The sequence below is a fragment of the Rhinoraja longicauda genome, chromosome 33 (genome assembly GCF_053455715.1).
Source record: "Rhinoraja longicauda isolate Sanriku21f chromosome 33, sRhiLon1.1, whole genome shotgun sequence".
NCBI classification, from domain to species: Eukaryota; Metazoa; Chordata; class Chondrichthyes; order Rajiformes; family Arhynchobatidae; genus Rhinoraja; species Rhinoraja longicauda.
In genome coordinates, this window is record NC_135985.1 from 10,168,303 (window position 1) to 10,183,749 (window position 15,447).

General features: G+C 43.4%; 1 protein-coding gene across 2 annotated transcripts in view; it reads left to right on the top strand.

Annotated features, from left to right (window-relative positions):
* The window catches only part of fah (fumarylacetoacetate hydrolase (fumarylacetoacetase)), a 35,553-nt gene extending 25,850 nt beyond the window's left edge, over window positions 1-9,703 (top strand). The window contains exons 11-14 of one of the 2 annotated variants that reach the window (XM_078427075.1): window positions 2,155-2,201; window positions 4,197-4,298; window positions 5,473-5,590; window positions 9,259-9,703. In XM_078427075.1, the coding sequence (XP_078283201.1) occupies window positions 2,155-2,201; window positions 4,197-4,298; window positions 5,473-5,590; window positions 9,259-9,335 (344 nt within the window). In that variant the 3' untranslated portion in view covers window positions 9,336-9,703. The remainder of the gene's footprint in view (window positions 1-2,154; window positions 2,202-4,196; window positions 4,299-5,472; window positions 5,591-9,258) is intronic. The other variant, XM_078427077.1, reaches the window with a different exon arrangement.
* The last annotated feature ends 5,744 nt before the right edge of the window (window positions 9,704-15,447 follow it).

Below are 15,447 nucleotides of genomic sequence, written 5' to 3' on the forward strand. Positions count from 1 at the left end.
TCCACTGCCTTCTGAGGCAGAGAATTCCACACCTTCACCACTCTCTGACTGAAAAAGTTCTTCCTCATCTCCGTTCTAAATGGCCTACCCCTTATTCTTAAACTGTGGCCCCTTGTTCTGGACTCCCCCAACATTGGGAACATGTTTCCTGCCTCTAATGTGTCCAATCCCCTAATTATCTTATATGTTTCAATAAGATCCCCCCTCATCCTTCTAAATTCCAGTGTATACAAGCCTAATTGCTCCAGCCTTTCAACATACGACAGTCCCACCATTCCGGGAATTAACCTAGTGAACCTACGCTGCACGCCCTCAATAGCAAGAATATCCTTCCTCAAATTTGGAGACCAAAACTGCACACAGTACTCCAGGTGCGGTCTCACCAGGGCCCGGTACAACTGTAGAAGGACCTCTTTGCTCCTATACTCAACTCCTCTTGTTATGAAGGCCAACATTCCATTGGCTTTCTTCACTGCCTGCTGTACCTGCATGCTTCCTTTCAGTGACTGATGCACTAGGACACCCAGATCTCGTTGAACATCCCCTAAAAGGAGAAGGAATAAGTCAGGTAACTACAGACCAGTTAGGGGGAATGTTTTTGAAACACTGATCCAAGATAGGATTAAGGTTAACCCAGAGGGAAGTGGTTTAAGTAACGAAAGCCAGCACAGATTTATAGATAGAGTCATAGATTGATATAGTGTGGAAACAGGCCCTTCGGCCCAACTAACCCACACTAGCCAACAATCTCCCAGCTACCCTAGTCCCACTTGCCTGTGCTTGGTCCATAACCCTCCAAACCTGTCCTATCCATGTACCTGTCTAACTGTTTCTTAAACAATGGGATAGTCCCAGCCTCAACTGCCCCCTCTGGCAGCCCGTTCCATACACCCACCACCCTCTGTGTGAAAAGGTTACCCCTCGGATTCCTATTAAATCTTTTCCCCTTCACCTTGAACCTATGTCCTCTGGTCCTCGATTCCCCTACTCTGGGTAAAATACTCTGTGCATCTACCCGATCAATTCCTCTCATGATTTTGTACACCTCTATAAGATCTCCCCTCATCCTCCTGCGCTCCATGGAATAGAGACCCAGCCTACTTAATCACTCCCTATAGCTTACACCCTCTAGTCCTGACAACATCCTTGTCAATCTTTTCTGAACCCTTTCAAGCTTGACAATATCTTTCCTATAACATGGTGCCCAGAACTGAACACAATATTCTAAAGCACAGATTTGTTAAAGGTAATTTGTGAATAATCAATTTGGTGATATTTTTTAGTCAGGTATTGGTGTTGCTTTATTATTGTCACGTGTCAATAATCAAGATTGTTTTATTGTCATATGTGCCGAAATGGAACAATGATATTCTTCCTTGCAGCAGAACAACGGATATGTAAGACTAGGGGGTGGATATGTGGTGGGGAAAGATTCCATTGTGACTTTCAAGCAGGATTTGATTCAATGTACGGTAAGGAAAGATTTGCAGAGCTACCAGGAGAGGGTCAGGGGTAGGAATGACAACTAGTTCTGGCAGAGAACCAACATGGACATGAAGGGCTGATTGGCCTTGTGTACTGTTACCATTCTGCGATGCTATTGGGCCAGTGACGAGAATGCCATGTAAAAAGGAATTAGAAGAGAATATTTGAAAAACATTATTAATAGAAAGAAGGTTCTGGAAAAGGAATTAGAGAAGACAACACCAGATAAGAGCTGGTCTAGGTGCATTCAAATTGGGCCGAATGGCCACGTTTGCTCCAGTGATGTTTCTACAGTCGTGCCCCTTGAGTACCGCACTGGATTTACTGGAAATGGGTTGACGGAGAAAATGACCTTTGGTTTTGTTGGAAAGTTTTTGTCTTGGTGAGAAATAAGGTTGGGTGTAACATACAATTTGTTTTAAGGGGACAATCTATCTTCTATTTATACGGAGAATGATTGCTTAGGGGAGGGGGAGTAACGTCGCAGTGGCTTGTTAAGGTTTAATGTTCAGTCTGCTTGTGTTCAAGGGTCTGTTTAAAGGTTAAGTGAAGGTAAATATGGACCGTGTTCTCCGGAGCGACTTTTTATTCCATTTGAACCTGTTAATACAATATTTCAAATGATAACATTTAATCTTGCTTCAAGAGTGTTTTCTGTGTTGGAGGCAGGCAAAGAAATGGCTGAAAAGGCAACTATCTGCCGGTCCAACTTCAAGGTGAGATTGGGGCCCTGCATCCTCTCATTATCCAGTCATGGAATCCTGTAGCACCACAAGATTTCAATCAGCTCGCCTTCTCCCAATCTGCCCTTTACACGGGTTGTCCAATCAATCCCATTCCCTTGCAATTTTTCAAGAACCATGAAAAATTCAAGTATATTTTCTGTCCCCATGTAAAGGTTATAGTTGAGTCTGCTCGGTCCACCTCTCTGGGAATGTGTCCCTGACCCTAAACCTGCTGTATGAACTCGCCTGGCCCTCCCTGTGATTCCCGAGACCTCTGTACCCTGCTAGCCAGCCTTCACCCCAAAGAAATACATGCCCAAAGTTGAATTGCACATAAGTTTGTAGCAATGGATGTGTGCTAGAGTTAGCAATGATACCAAATCTGAGACACTTCCCCCCCCCCCCCCCCCCCCCCACCACCCCACCCCCCCCCTCCTCCCAAAACAATATGAACTTCCCTAAAGGAAGCATTAGTGTGATTTTAACTTTCAAGGGATGGAGGGCTGGGTGGTGGGTGGGGGTGGGGACGGTAGTCACGATCAGACTGGGGATGAGTCAGGGTTCTGATTCCCAAACTCTGCAGTGGTTTCATTAAAATAAACCCCATGTGAAATACCGACTGCTTTATGTAAGATATGCTCCACCAATGTCCTCTTCCAACAGGCAGGATTCAGTAGTTGCATTGTACAGTGCAGCTTGTGGCACTGAGTACTAATGATTACGGTCATAAATCATAACCTATTGATCCAAAATCTCCCATTAAGTGAATAGAATGTGCCCTGCATGATAACAAGGTCAGCAAGTATCCATCAAAGGACGGAAAATGAGAACAGTTTTGGGGTGAACCACACCAGGAAATGCCTGGTCCAGTTTCCTGAGGGGTGGGAATTTCACCGGGAGATACGTGTCAGCCTTGCATTAAACGAGATGCAAATAGACCTTGTCTCATCTAAATCATTGGGTAACTATTTACACTATTGAGATCATTTCTACATCTGATCACCCGAATGAAATGATCCCTTTTCTTCAATAGGCTGAAGAGAATCCCAGCTCCTCATGTCTGTCCACATTACTGAGACTCCAAATGCCAAGTTTGTCAGAGACCCTCTCCTGTGCCCTCTTGAGGCTCTGCTGGAAGAGCTCCTGCACCTTCCCTTACTTTCCATGTTTCTAACGGTGGGTTTCACGGTGAGATACATGAGGTGGTCCTGTGGTGGGAACTACAGTGTGTTGGCAGGCTAATGAAACAAGCTCAAATTCTGCGTGGATTTTTATGATCTCCCATTGTAGCTGTCGTGGGACATCTTCGGAGCACACAGCAAATAGCAACAGGTTTAGAGTGAGTTCATGTGATGGGAGAGTGGGTAGATCTGTCCATGCGCTCTATTGGTTAAGTGCATGGAGTAAGATATGGATGAGCACTGCTGGTGCAAAGCTTCATCTGTCAGGAGCAGTGACGGACATCCTGTTGACATCCCATCAAATGACTGGGCCACAAGATGGTGGCTGCACATCTCACATTGAGATCTACACCGATGGATGATTCTGCCCATACCCTAAAGCACCCCCATCCCATTCATCCAACACACCATCCTTGTTCTCAAACCCCTCCACGTCCTCGCTTTGTCTGTGGAACTTTCTCCGGCTCTGCCAGCCTCCAACGTCTCTGCCTTCCTGCAGATTTGGTATTTGGCCCATCCTTAATTTTCATCGATCCACACGTGGTAATTGGGCTGTCAGCCACCCAGCCTGAACTGCAGATTCCCTCCCTAAATCCTGTCCTCTTGCTACGTCCCTCTACTTCATTTCCTAAACCATGTCCTTTCAGTTACTCCTGACCTAGTCGGATTTTTTTTGGCAAGGCTTTCAAGAATGGTCTTCGGATCTTATAGTGTATTAATGACGACAATAAAGGGCTTTGGTTGTTGAATGGTTTCCCGTTTTAAACAAAAAAGAACTTTTCTTCTCATCTTCACATCTCTTCAGAACATGTATTGGACCATGAAACAACAGCTGGCTCACCACACAGTTAATGGGTGCAACATGAGGCCTGGAGATTTGCTAGCCTCTGGAACAATCAGTGGTTCTGTGAGTATCAGAGGTCATTCTGGAAGAGAGTTATATAGCATGGAAACAGGCCCTTTGGCCCAACTCGCCCATGCTAACCAAGAAGCACATAAGCTAGTCCCATATCGGGTGTCGGGGTTATGGGAAGAAGGCAGGAGAATGGGGTTGCGGTGAAAGAATGGATAGATCAGCCATGATTGAATGGCAGAGTAGACCTGATGGGCCGAATGGCCTAATTCTGCTCCTATAACTTATAAACAAAAAATATCATATGTTTCTCACAACTAACAGGAGGCTATTTGGTCTGTTGAGCCAATGTTTACTCTCAAATCAGCCTAGCCTCTTCCTCGCAAGCCCCATCAACTGTCTTCTGCTACCCTCCTACACTATCAGCAATATATATAGTGGTCAGGACCTATCAACCAGCACATCTTTGAGACGTGGGAGAAAACTCGAGCTCACAGGGGAAACCCATGCAGTCTCGGGGAAAATGTGCAAACTCCAGTCGGACAGTGTACTAGAAGGGCCTGCTTACATGCTGTATGGCTCTGTGACACATGGATGGCCAGCACGGACTCAGAGATTTCATGCTGCACCACTCTATGATACATGGATGGTTGACATGGACCTCAAGGTCCGAAATGCCTGTTTCCCTGTTGTGCACCTCCATGAAACATGGAGCACACACTGGCTACAGTTTCCCTGCATTTCCTTAATGAGGACAAAGGATGAGTATTTGTTAACATACTGTATAAGAAAATAACTGCAGATGCTGGTACAAATCGAAGGTATTTATTCACAAAATGCTGGAGTAACTCAGCAGGTCAGGCAGCATCTCAGGAGAGAAGGAATGGGTGACGTTTCGGGTTGAGACCCTTCTTCAGACTGATGTCAGGGGGGCGGGACAAAGGGGCATGACATCAGTCTGAAGAAGGGTCTCGACCCGAAACGTCACCCATTCCTTCTCTCCCGAGATGCTGCCTGACCTGCTGAGTTACTCCAGCATTTTGTTAACATACTGTTTGTTAATTAATTCAGTTTATCAAATATTTTTTATTGTTCGACAGTGTTTAAGTTTTACATTTCTTTTAAAAATAAATAGTTTTACGGTATTCTTAATTTAGAGGGTTTTTAAAAAACATTCTTGAGGTTGTCACGCTGAGTGTAATGGAACATAGGTGGTCATGTTTTCCAGAACCCGGAGAGCTTTGGGTCAATGCTGGAGATGTCGTGGAAGGGAACAAAAACCATCGACCTGGGCAGTGGGCATCAACGTAAATTCCTTCAGGATGGTGATGAGGTTATCATGACTGGTGAGCTCATGGGGAAAATGGCATTGGGTCTCCTCCTTGTCGCTAATCGTCCTCACGGGGACAAGTCGTGCACAGGGCTGTGAATCCAGGCTGGTTCGTATCAGGTGTGAAGTAAACCTGGGCCCACATCCCCTGAAGCTGTTGGTCAGTGTGTCTGTCCTCAGTTCTCCAGCCCATGCCCCACAGCCCTGGTATATGTTCCTGACACATAAAGCTCTGCGTAGGTCAGAGAGACACATAATAGGGAAACAGGCCCTTTGGCCCAACTCGTCCATGCCGACCAAGATGCCCATCTAAGCTAGTCCCGCTCAGTCCATATCCCTAATCTGAGGAAAGACATTCTAGCCTTAGAGGGAGTACAGAGAAGGTTCACCAGATTGATCCCTGGGATGGCAGGACTTTCATATGAAGAAAGACTGGATAGACTAGGCTCGTACTCGCTGGAATTTAGAAGACTGAGGGGGGATCTTATAGAAACATATAAAATTCTTAAAGGGTTGGAGAGGCTAGATGCGGGAAGATTGTTCCCGATGTTGGGGAAGTCCAGAACCAGGGGTCACAGCTTAAGGATAAGGGAGAAGTCTTTTAGGACCGAGATGAGAAAACATTTCTTCACACAGAGAGTGGTGAGTCTGTATAATTCTCTGCCACAGAAGGTAGTTGAGGCCAGTTCATTTGCTATATTTAAGAGGGAGTTAGATGTGGCCCTTGTGGCTACAGGGATCAGGGGGTATGGAGAGAAGGCAGGTACAGGTTACTGAGCTGGGTGATCAGCCATAATCATATTGAATGGCGGTGCAGGCTCGAAGGGCCGAATGGCCTACTCCTGTACCTATTTTCTGTTTCTATCCCACTCCTTTTCCTTTCCATATATCTGTCCAAGTGTATTTTAAATGTTGTCCTTATACCTGCCGCAACCAGCTCCTCTGGCAGTTCATTCCATATACCCATCACCCTCTGAGTGAAAAAGCTTCCCCTCCGGTTCATATTAAAATTTTCCCCTTTCACCTTACACCTATGTCCTCTGGTTCTTGATTCCCCGACCTGGGTAAAAGACTCTGTGCATTTGTCCTATTTAACTCTCCTCATGGAAGGACCTCAAATTCATTACAATTGACCGTGATGGATCTAACCTCGATTCATCCACCAGAGCTGAGCATTGACATGAGGTGGTCTAACCATCTCAGCTTCCTCCTGAAACAATTTTGTCACTTAAGCCTATCTGCAGCCAAATCAATGCATTTCAAGGAACAGCTGAGAGCACTGGTAAGTGAAGCTTCTGGGCTCAGACACGGTGCCAATTGAAGGATTGAAGATGTTTCCACAACCCCTGTGTCTCCAGCCACATCCTGCCAAGACATCAGCAACAAAGTAAAACACGTCTGTGCTGTCCGCAGGGAACAGGGCAAATGCAATATGTCCACTTACAGCTCACAAACTAATGTCAGCCATCAACAAAGTGACAGAATAGGTTCAAGCAAGCCAGGAATCTGTCAGGGCTGCTCATTTTGGGTTGTCAGGAACACTTGGCTCGTTACTGCTCGAATGCTAAATGGACAGAAACACAGTTCCAGGGGTAAGATATCAGACATGTCTTCGATGTCAAACTGACAAGTAATGGAATGTAGATAGCATTCAGATTTGGGTTGATGAGTTTTTCACACAGATGTCTAATGTCTCATCATCATCAACACCCCTGGGTCACCTTTAGCCAGAAACTATTGGACTGCCATGTCAATACTGCTGCTTTGAGAGCAGGTCAGAGGCTGGGTATCCGACAGCAAATGACTCACCCCCATCACCTCGAGACCTTTCCATCATCAACAGGAAACGTCAGGAATGTGATGGTACACCCTCCACGTGCAGCTCCAAGAAGCTCAACATTACCCAGAATCAGTTCAGTTTAGTTTATTGTCACGTGTATTGAGGTACAGTGAAAAGCTTTTGTCGTGTGCTAACCAGTCAGCGGAAAGACAATACATGATTACAATCGAGCCATCGACAGTGCATAGATACATGATACGGCAATAACGTTAGTGCAAAGTAAACATTTTTGCCTTACCTATCTCTACACTGTAAATGGCTCGATTGTAATCACGTGTTGTCTTTCCGCTGACTAATAATTTTGAATAATTTTGTAAGAAACACCACAACTAATGAAGAAAATACAGGACGTCAATCTGTGTGGGGTGATATGCATGGAAACAGGCCTTTTGGTCCACCGAGTCCGTGCCAACCATTAAGCACTCATTTACACAAATGTCACTTCATCCTCCCCACATTCCCATCAGCTCCCCTGTAGAATCAAGCACTCACCGATGCTCCAGGGGCAATTTATGCTGGCCAATTAACCCATCAAATTGCTTGTCTTTGGGATGTGGTAGAAACCCCAATGGAGAACGTGCAAACTTCACACGGAAAGCAGTGGAGATCAGGAGCACCAGGGAGAACGTGCAAGCTCCACATGGAAAACACTGATTGCTGGAGTTGGAGGCAGCATCTCTACAGCTGTGGTACACCAGCTACTTTTGATAGTCAGTCGGCAACATGAAGCAAGCAAAAGCTGTGTGTGGGTGAAACCCTTGCCTGTCCAGGAGTGGATCATCCCTGGTGTGGTAGTTCTTTCTTTGCCATGAGGGGTTCTTTATATCGAGCCGATATTTGGGCTAGCTCCAGATTTGTTCAATGAGAAGATATATTAAAGGTACTGTCTGGACTCAGTGCTGATGGCTGAGGAAGAGATGCAGAGACCGGCCACTGGTGGGCAGGGTAGCGATCTAAAGTGAGGAAACAAAAGGACAAACTATCACTCAGCAAAGTGCATTCACTGTATAAATCAGCGTCACAAACCATTTGGGCATTTACGTGGATAGGATAGATTTAGAGCAGTGCTTCTTAAACTGGTGAATGGTTCATCCAAGGGTGAATGAAACTGGAGAGTTGCATGAAGGGTGAATGGCTTAATATATATAAAATTATACACAAGGGAGACTAAGACGAAAATTACCAAAATAACATCAGAAAATTTAGTCGAGGGTGAATGAAATTTTGTGATAAAGACTCAAGGGTGAATGGGTTTAAGAAGCACTGGTTTAGAGGGATATAGGCTAAATTGAGACATGGGGTATGTTGGTCAGCATGGGCAAGTAGGGTTGAATGGCCTATTTCCATGCTGTATGACTCTATGAATCTATAACTATAATCGGCCTGAAGAAGGGTATCGACCCGAAACGTCACCCACTCCTTCCCTCCAGAGATGCTGCCTGGCCCGCTGAGTTACTCCAGCATTTTGTATCTACCTTCACTATTTTGTATCTACCTTCACTTTTTTTTTTTTTTCCTAGTCAGATGTGCAGCACTTTGGTCAACGTGGGTTGTTTTTAAATGTGCTATACAAATAAATTGACTTGACTTGACTTGACTATAATGGGAGGGTTGGTCCATCTGGTTTTAAGCAGACATAATGCATTTAAAAGCAATGTTAATGTAAGTTTAAAAAATAGCAAACTGCTGGAGGAACTCAGCAGGTCAGGCAGCATCTGTGGAAGCAAAGGGATAACCCTGACCCTCTCAGTTCCTCCAGCACTTAGTACTTTACTCCAGATTGCAACATCTACAGTGTGCCTCTTGTGTCTCCAATCTTAATGCGATGTTACTTTTATTTTTAGGTTTTTGCCAGGGCAATGGTTACCGAATAGGTTTTGGTGAATGTGCGGGAAAGGTTCTTCCAGCATTTCAGAAGTAATGTGCTGAGCAAGCTGTGAGTGAGGGATGGGGCCCTGCTCTTCCCACGGCGATGACTTGGTAGAGCCGGTGTTGACTGAGTGACCCCTCAGTCCACATTTACAACATTGGGCACAGCTCGTCTCACGATTCAACACTTACAATATATCTTTATTGTCATTGTACAGGGGTACAACGAGATTGGGAACAACGAGACTTGAATTGTCATTGCCTTTTAAAAAAAAGCCTGATTACATCTTAATTACCGTATTGTGGGAAAGAAATAAGTTAATTTTTTTGTTGAGTTTTGAGCAAAACGTTTGTAGAATGTTTGAGAATGAACTGAAGTGAAATAATGGCAGATCAATAAAAATCGTCATTGAAAGCTCGTTCATCTGCTCCTGTGGTTGAATCTTGAGCAGGTGTACATAAGAGAACATTCTTGCATTTTGTATATTCCCTTTCATGATCCACTGGAGGCTCAAAAGTAACCCTAACCTCCGAAATATTTTTGTAGGAGTTGTACTTGAGAAACATCATCTGATTTGCCCACATAACCCTGCAAACAGCAGTTAATCTGTCTCAGTGATGTGGGCTGAGGACATGGACAAATGCATTGGTGCTTCTGTTCTTAGAGAGAATTATATACTATCCAGAGGAGCAAGAACGATCAAATGCATTCTCCTTGAGGTCCACACCTAGAACCATTATATAATTAGCACCGAGTAATGAGAATGTTTTAGCTTTGAGAGTTGATCATCATTTTTGAATGATTCATTGGGATCATGTTTGGTAGACAAAATGAATCCACACGTTAAGATAATCTCAGCGCGGGTTAGTAGGGCAACACAGCAAATATTTAAATGGAAAAGGGACAGTGCCAGAGAGGTGTGGAATTGAAACTTCTTCCTAGATGTAAGAATGGAGATGGAGTATGTTACAGAGTCATGCAGCACGCACACAGACTCTGCAGTCCACTGAGTCCACACCAACCATCAAGCACTCACTTATACTCATCCTACATTCATCTTTTTTTCTTAATCTCACTTCCAAAGACTCCCTCTAGATTTGACACCTAGAATAGAATAGAAAAGCCTTTATTGTCATCCAAAAACAACCCACACACTAGAAGAAATTCGCAGTGGCCAATTAACCTACCAATCTGCATGTCTTTGAGGTCAAAGGTCCTGGACCATCCAGAGGAAACTCATGAGGTCGCATGGTGAAATTGCAAACTACCTACAGGTAGCACCCGAGGTTGGGATCTTTAGTTTCTCATTTTTACTAGATCCTTAGGTCTCTGACATTTCTGTCAGATTTTTAGGTGTCAGTTTTGGTCTCCTAACCTGAGGAAAGACGTTCTTGCCTTAGAGGGAGTACAGAGAAGGTTCACCAGATTGATCCCTGGGATGGCGGGACTTTCATATGAGGAAAGACTGGATAGACTGGACTTGTACTCACTGGAATTTAGAAGACTGAGGGGGGATCTTATAGAAACATATAAAATTCTTAAGGGGTTGGAGAGGCTAGATGCGGGAAGATTGTTCCCGATGTTGGGGGAGTCCAGAACCAGGGGTCACACCTTAAGGATAAGGGGGAAGTCTTTTAGGACCGAGATGAGAAAACATTTCTTCACACAGAGAGTGGTGAGTCTGTGGAATTCTCTGCCACAGAAGGTAGTTGAGGCCAGTTCATTGGCTATATTTAAGAGGGAGTTAGATGTAGCCCTTTTTGCTAAAGGGATCAGGGGGTATGGAGAGAAGGCAGGTACAGGCTACTGAGCTGGATGATCAGCCATGATCATATTGAATGGCGGTGCAGGCTCGAAGGGCCGAATGGCCTACTCCTGCACCTATTTTCTATGTTTCTATGTCTTCTAAAAATATAGACACAAACTAGTTGTTGAATCGCTCTGCTGTTTCCTTATTCCCCCATTCTTAAATTCTCCTGTCTCTCTCTGTCAGGGAAACACACTTACACTTTATGCCTGTTTTAGGTTTCTTGCCCTTCTGCTTTCAATTTCCAATTCTTTCCTTATAAATGTCTTGGTCCTCCTTTGTTGAGCTCTAAAATATTCCCAATCCTCTCTGCTGTGGCTATTTCTCACAAATTTATGAGCTTCTTCCTTCAATTTAATACTGTCTTTAATTTCTTCTGTCTGCCACTTTACCTTCTGGGATTTTGTGTCATGATGGAATATGTATTTTCTGTAAATCATGCAGTTTTACTTTAATTGTCAACCATTGCCTAACCAGCTACACTTTTCAATCTGTTCTCCAAAACAACCACAACCTTTCATACCTTCGTGAGTTTTGTCTGTTTAGGTTGAAGACTCTGGTTTTACATCTACATACTTCCCTTTTAAACTTAATGTCAAATCCTATCACATTATGGTAACTCTTCCCCAAAAGTGCCTGTTACACCATCATCGCCAGTTCATCCTGAAAAAAACTGCAGATGCTTGGCATCTATAAAAGAACAGAAAATGCTGCAAACAGATCAGGAAATATCTGTGAAATGAGAAGCAGAATCTGCGACCATTCATCGGAACTGGGAAAGAGAGTAAATATGTTTGTTTGCAGAAGCAGGAAAGATGAGGGAGGGGTGGTTAGAACAAAGGGAATATTTCTGATAGACCAAATGAATCAATGTTGTTTTTTATTCTCAGTCAGTTTTTTGATTATCATTTAATCCTTTCTCATTGCATAAAGCAAGACGCCTTCCTAAGTTGGCACCTGGACAAGAGATTTTTTATTGGTATTTTATTGTCCTATGTCCAGAAACGGAACAATGAAATTCTTACTTGCAGCAGCACAACAGACATGTAAACATATTACTCTGTAAAACACATAATAAGCAACAAAACAAAAGCATCTGGTATACATACTGTGAATTTATCTTCCACCTCATCACCACCATTTTTACTTGTTCAATGTATATGCTGTTTAAAGTTGCCCATGATTACTGTATTACCCCTGTTACCCACTTCCCTCATTTCAAGGAGGATTCTTGTATGGAATTTAAAATACTGACATTATCTAGCTCATGGCCAGGATTGTACAGTGTATGTTGACTTTAATCTGCTGTGCTGTCATCTCTCTGAAATCTTCCTCTTTGAATCCTTGCACATGTCTTTAACCCTTTATACGAAGTGCAGATTAGAACAGTGCACAGTGCAAATGCTGCCAAAGCACATTTTACGTAAGGTCTGCCTTTCACAGCTCAGAACAACATGGAGTAACCAGAGAGCGATGGAAGTCAGGGGCCAGATGGTCATAATCTGAGGATCAATTAGATCTCGGAGACTTATAGAGCCGGAGGAAGTTACAGAGAAGGAGGAAAGTGGTTATGTGGGGCTTCAATCACATGAATAAGAATGGTTGAATGTTTCAATGTTTTAATTGTAAGTATTGAAGCTGTATCTGCACATTAAGATTCATCAGATGTTGATGGTTGAGGACAAATATTTTTATCATGGAATAAGTGACCAGTCCATACATGGAGTGATAGAGTCATACAGCACGGAAACAGGTCCTTCGGCCCAACTTGTCCACAGCGATCAAGATGCACCATCTGAGCTAGCTAGTCCTGTTTGCCTGCATTTGGCCCATATCCCTCCAAACCTTTGCTATCCATGTACCTGACTAAGTATCTTTTGAAAATACATTTTTTTTAAAGTTCTTCAAAAATAACCCAAACTATCATTGCTGTACTTAATTAAAGATATAAAGACTTACATTGTGTAGGAAGGAACTGCAGATGCAGGTTTAAACCGAAGATAGACACAAAAAGCTGGAGTAACTCAGTGGGACAGGCAGCATCTCTGGAGAGAAGGAATGGGTGACGTTTCATAGTCTGAAGAAGGGTCTCGACCTGAAATGTCACCCATTCTTTCTCTCCAGAGCCTGTCCCGCTGAGTTACTCCAGCATTTTGTGTCTATCTGAAGACTTGTTGGACATGTTCTCCTGGATAGTGCACAGACTTTGGTACACTTATCCTTCTGTGAATTTGGAGGAGTCAGTGTGAATTCAAAACCGATACGCTTTACTGTAAGTTTGAAAGATATTGATAACAATTCCAAGGATCCTTACATGTCAAGGGATATTGAAAGTTGGATAATGAAAAAAAAAGAAACATATGGCAGGTTTAAAGAATTGAAAAGGCAGGGAAACTCTACAGAATTATAGTGTAGTGCGGGATTACGTTTTCACCTTCAGGAAAGTGTACGGTACATGAAATAAAACTTAAGACAAAGTAGCTTAGGTAATGCACCTTGGTTGACATGGTGAGGTTAGGCTGAAGAGTCTGTTTCCAATCTGTATAACTCCACGACTTGAATAGGTTGGCACCAAATATCACTGGCAGACAAGATTAAGGAAATCCCAAAGCCTATTAAACAGGATAGCCGATTTTTATGCACTGATTAACTCTATAACTCTAAGACATTGTGGTGATAGCTTTAATTGCATTATTCCAGTACCTTGGGATGGCTGCTGCTCGTGGGTCTGGCATATTGCAAGTGTGTTGAAAGGTCAGGATCACTGTTGCCCTGAAGACCATGAAATATGTGTCTGGTTTGAGGCTCTTGATCTTCCCTCAATCAACCAACGACGATCATGAAAGTTATGATCGATGTCTGTCTTCACAGAGAGGTGGCTCCTGAGAGATGGGCAATGGTCCACCTTTGGCAAAGTATTACTGTCTGTATTGTCAGAGACAACTGAGGAAATTCAGAGTGTCGCTGAAGATCCTTCATTGCTTCTACTCTGGGGCTGTAGAGAGCATCCTGTCCGGCAACATTACAGTCTGGTTTGGGAACAGCTCTGCCCAGGACAGGATGGCCCTGCAGAGAGTAGTGCGTTCGGCAGAACGCACCATGGGAACTACACTCGTCCCCCTGCAGGACCTATACATCAGGAGGTGCAGATCCAGAGCAAGCAAGATTATGAGGGACCCCTGCCACCCCAGTAACGGACTGTTCCAGATGCTACGGTCAGGCAAACGCCTCCGCTGTCACGCTGTGAAAACGGAGAGGATGAGACGGAGCTTCTTCCCACAGGCCATCAGGACTGTCAACTTTGATAACCCCAGAGACTAAATTTTTGTCGACACTTTTTGTGCTATGTTTAGTAACTTATTAACTTTATTTATATGCTGTAACTGTAATTCTTTTTGTGCACAACCCGCAGGCATTGCCACTTTCATTTCACTGCACATCGAGTATGTGTATGTGACAAATAAATTTGACTTGACTTGACTTGACTTGAGAGCAGTTTGACAATAGAAGCAGTCCTGACAAATGTTGTGCGTAAATGGTGCAAACAAAAGCGCTTTATATTTATTTTTAGTAATTAAACTAATTGATCCAAGGTCAGAAGGCTAATGAATTACAGAGATAGAGTTCCAGTCAATGGAAATTGCATTGAACAAGTAGCAGTCTCCAGAACCCAAATCTTCAGCAGCAACAATTCATCTGTGCTCCGCTGGGACTGTCTCCTCAAATACAAGCACTATTGTAATCATTTTTCCTCCATTATATCTTATCAAGTTTCCCGTTGTCCTTCAATGTAAATGTAGAGAATTAGATGGTATGTGGCATGTATCTTCATTCATTGCTTTAATGAAAGGAAAACATCATTATTTATTAACGACTGTGGATGATTGCCAGGATTAAATCTAATAGACAACCACTTAAGTATTCAGCTCTCTGTGACTTTCAGTCTGGAACCTCATGTAGCAATTTGTCTCCTTTCACAAACGAACATTTTTCTGGCACGGTTCCATGCCATAAGGTTAATTTTCAGTCCAGAAAGCCCCAGAACCCAGCTCAGCTGAATTTGTTTCTGTGGAGATTTAACATCCTGATATTTGTTCAATGCGATTTCCATTGTAGGTACATTCTGAAAAGTACTTCTATTTATCAATTAATTTTCATTAACTTACCTAACTCATGAACGTAAGTTCACAGGAAAGTAGGAACAGGAGTAGGCCACTCGCAACCTCATGCCCGATTTATGCTGGCTCAATTTACTCAATGAATGCAGGGGATTATGAGCGGAGTGAATGAAGGTTCAGATTACATTCTATACGAAGGTGAGTTGAAGTTGAATCAAATTACTTGTTCTAATGTTCC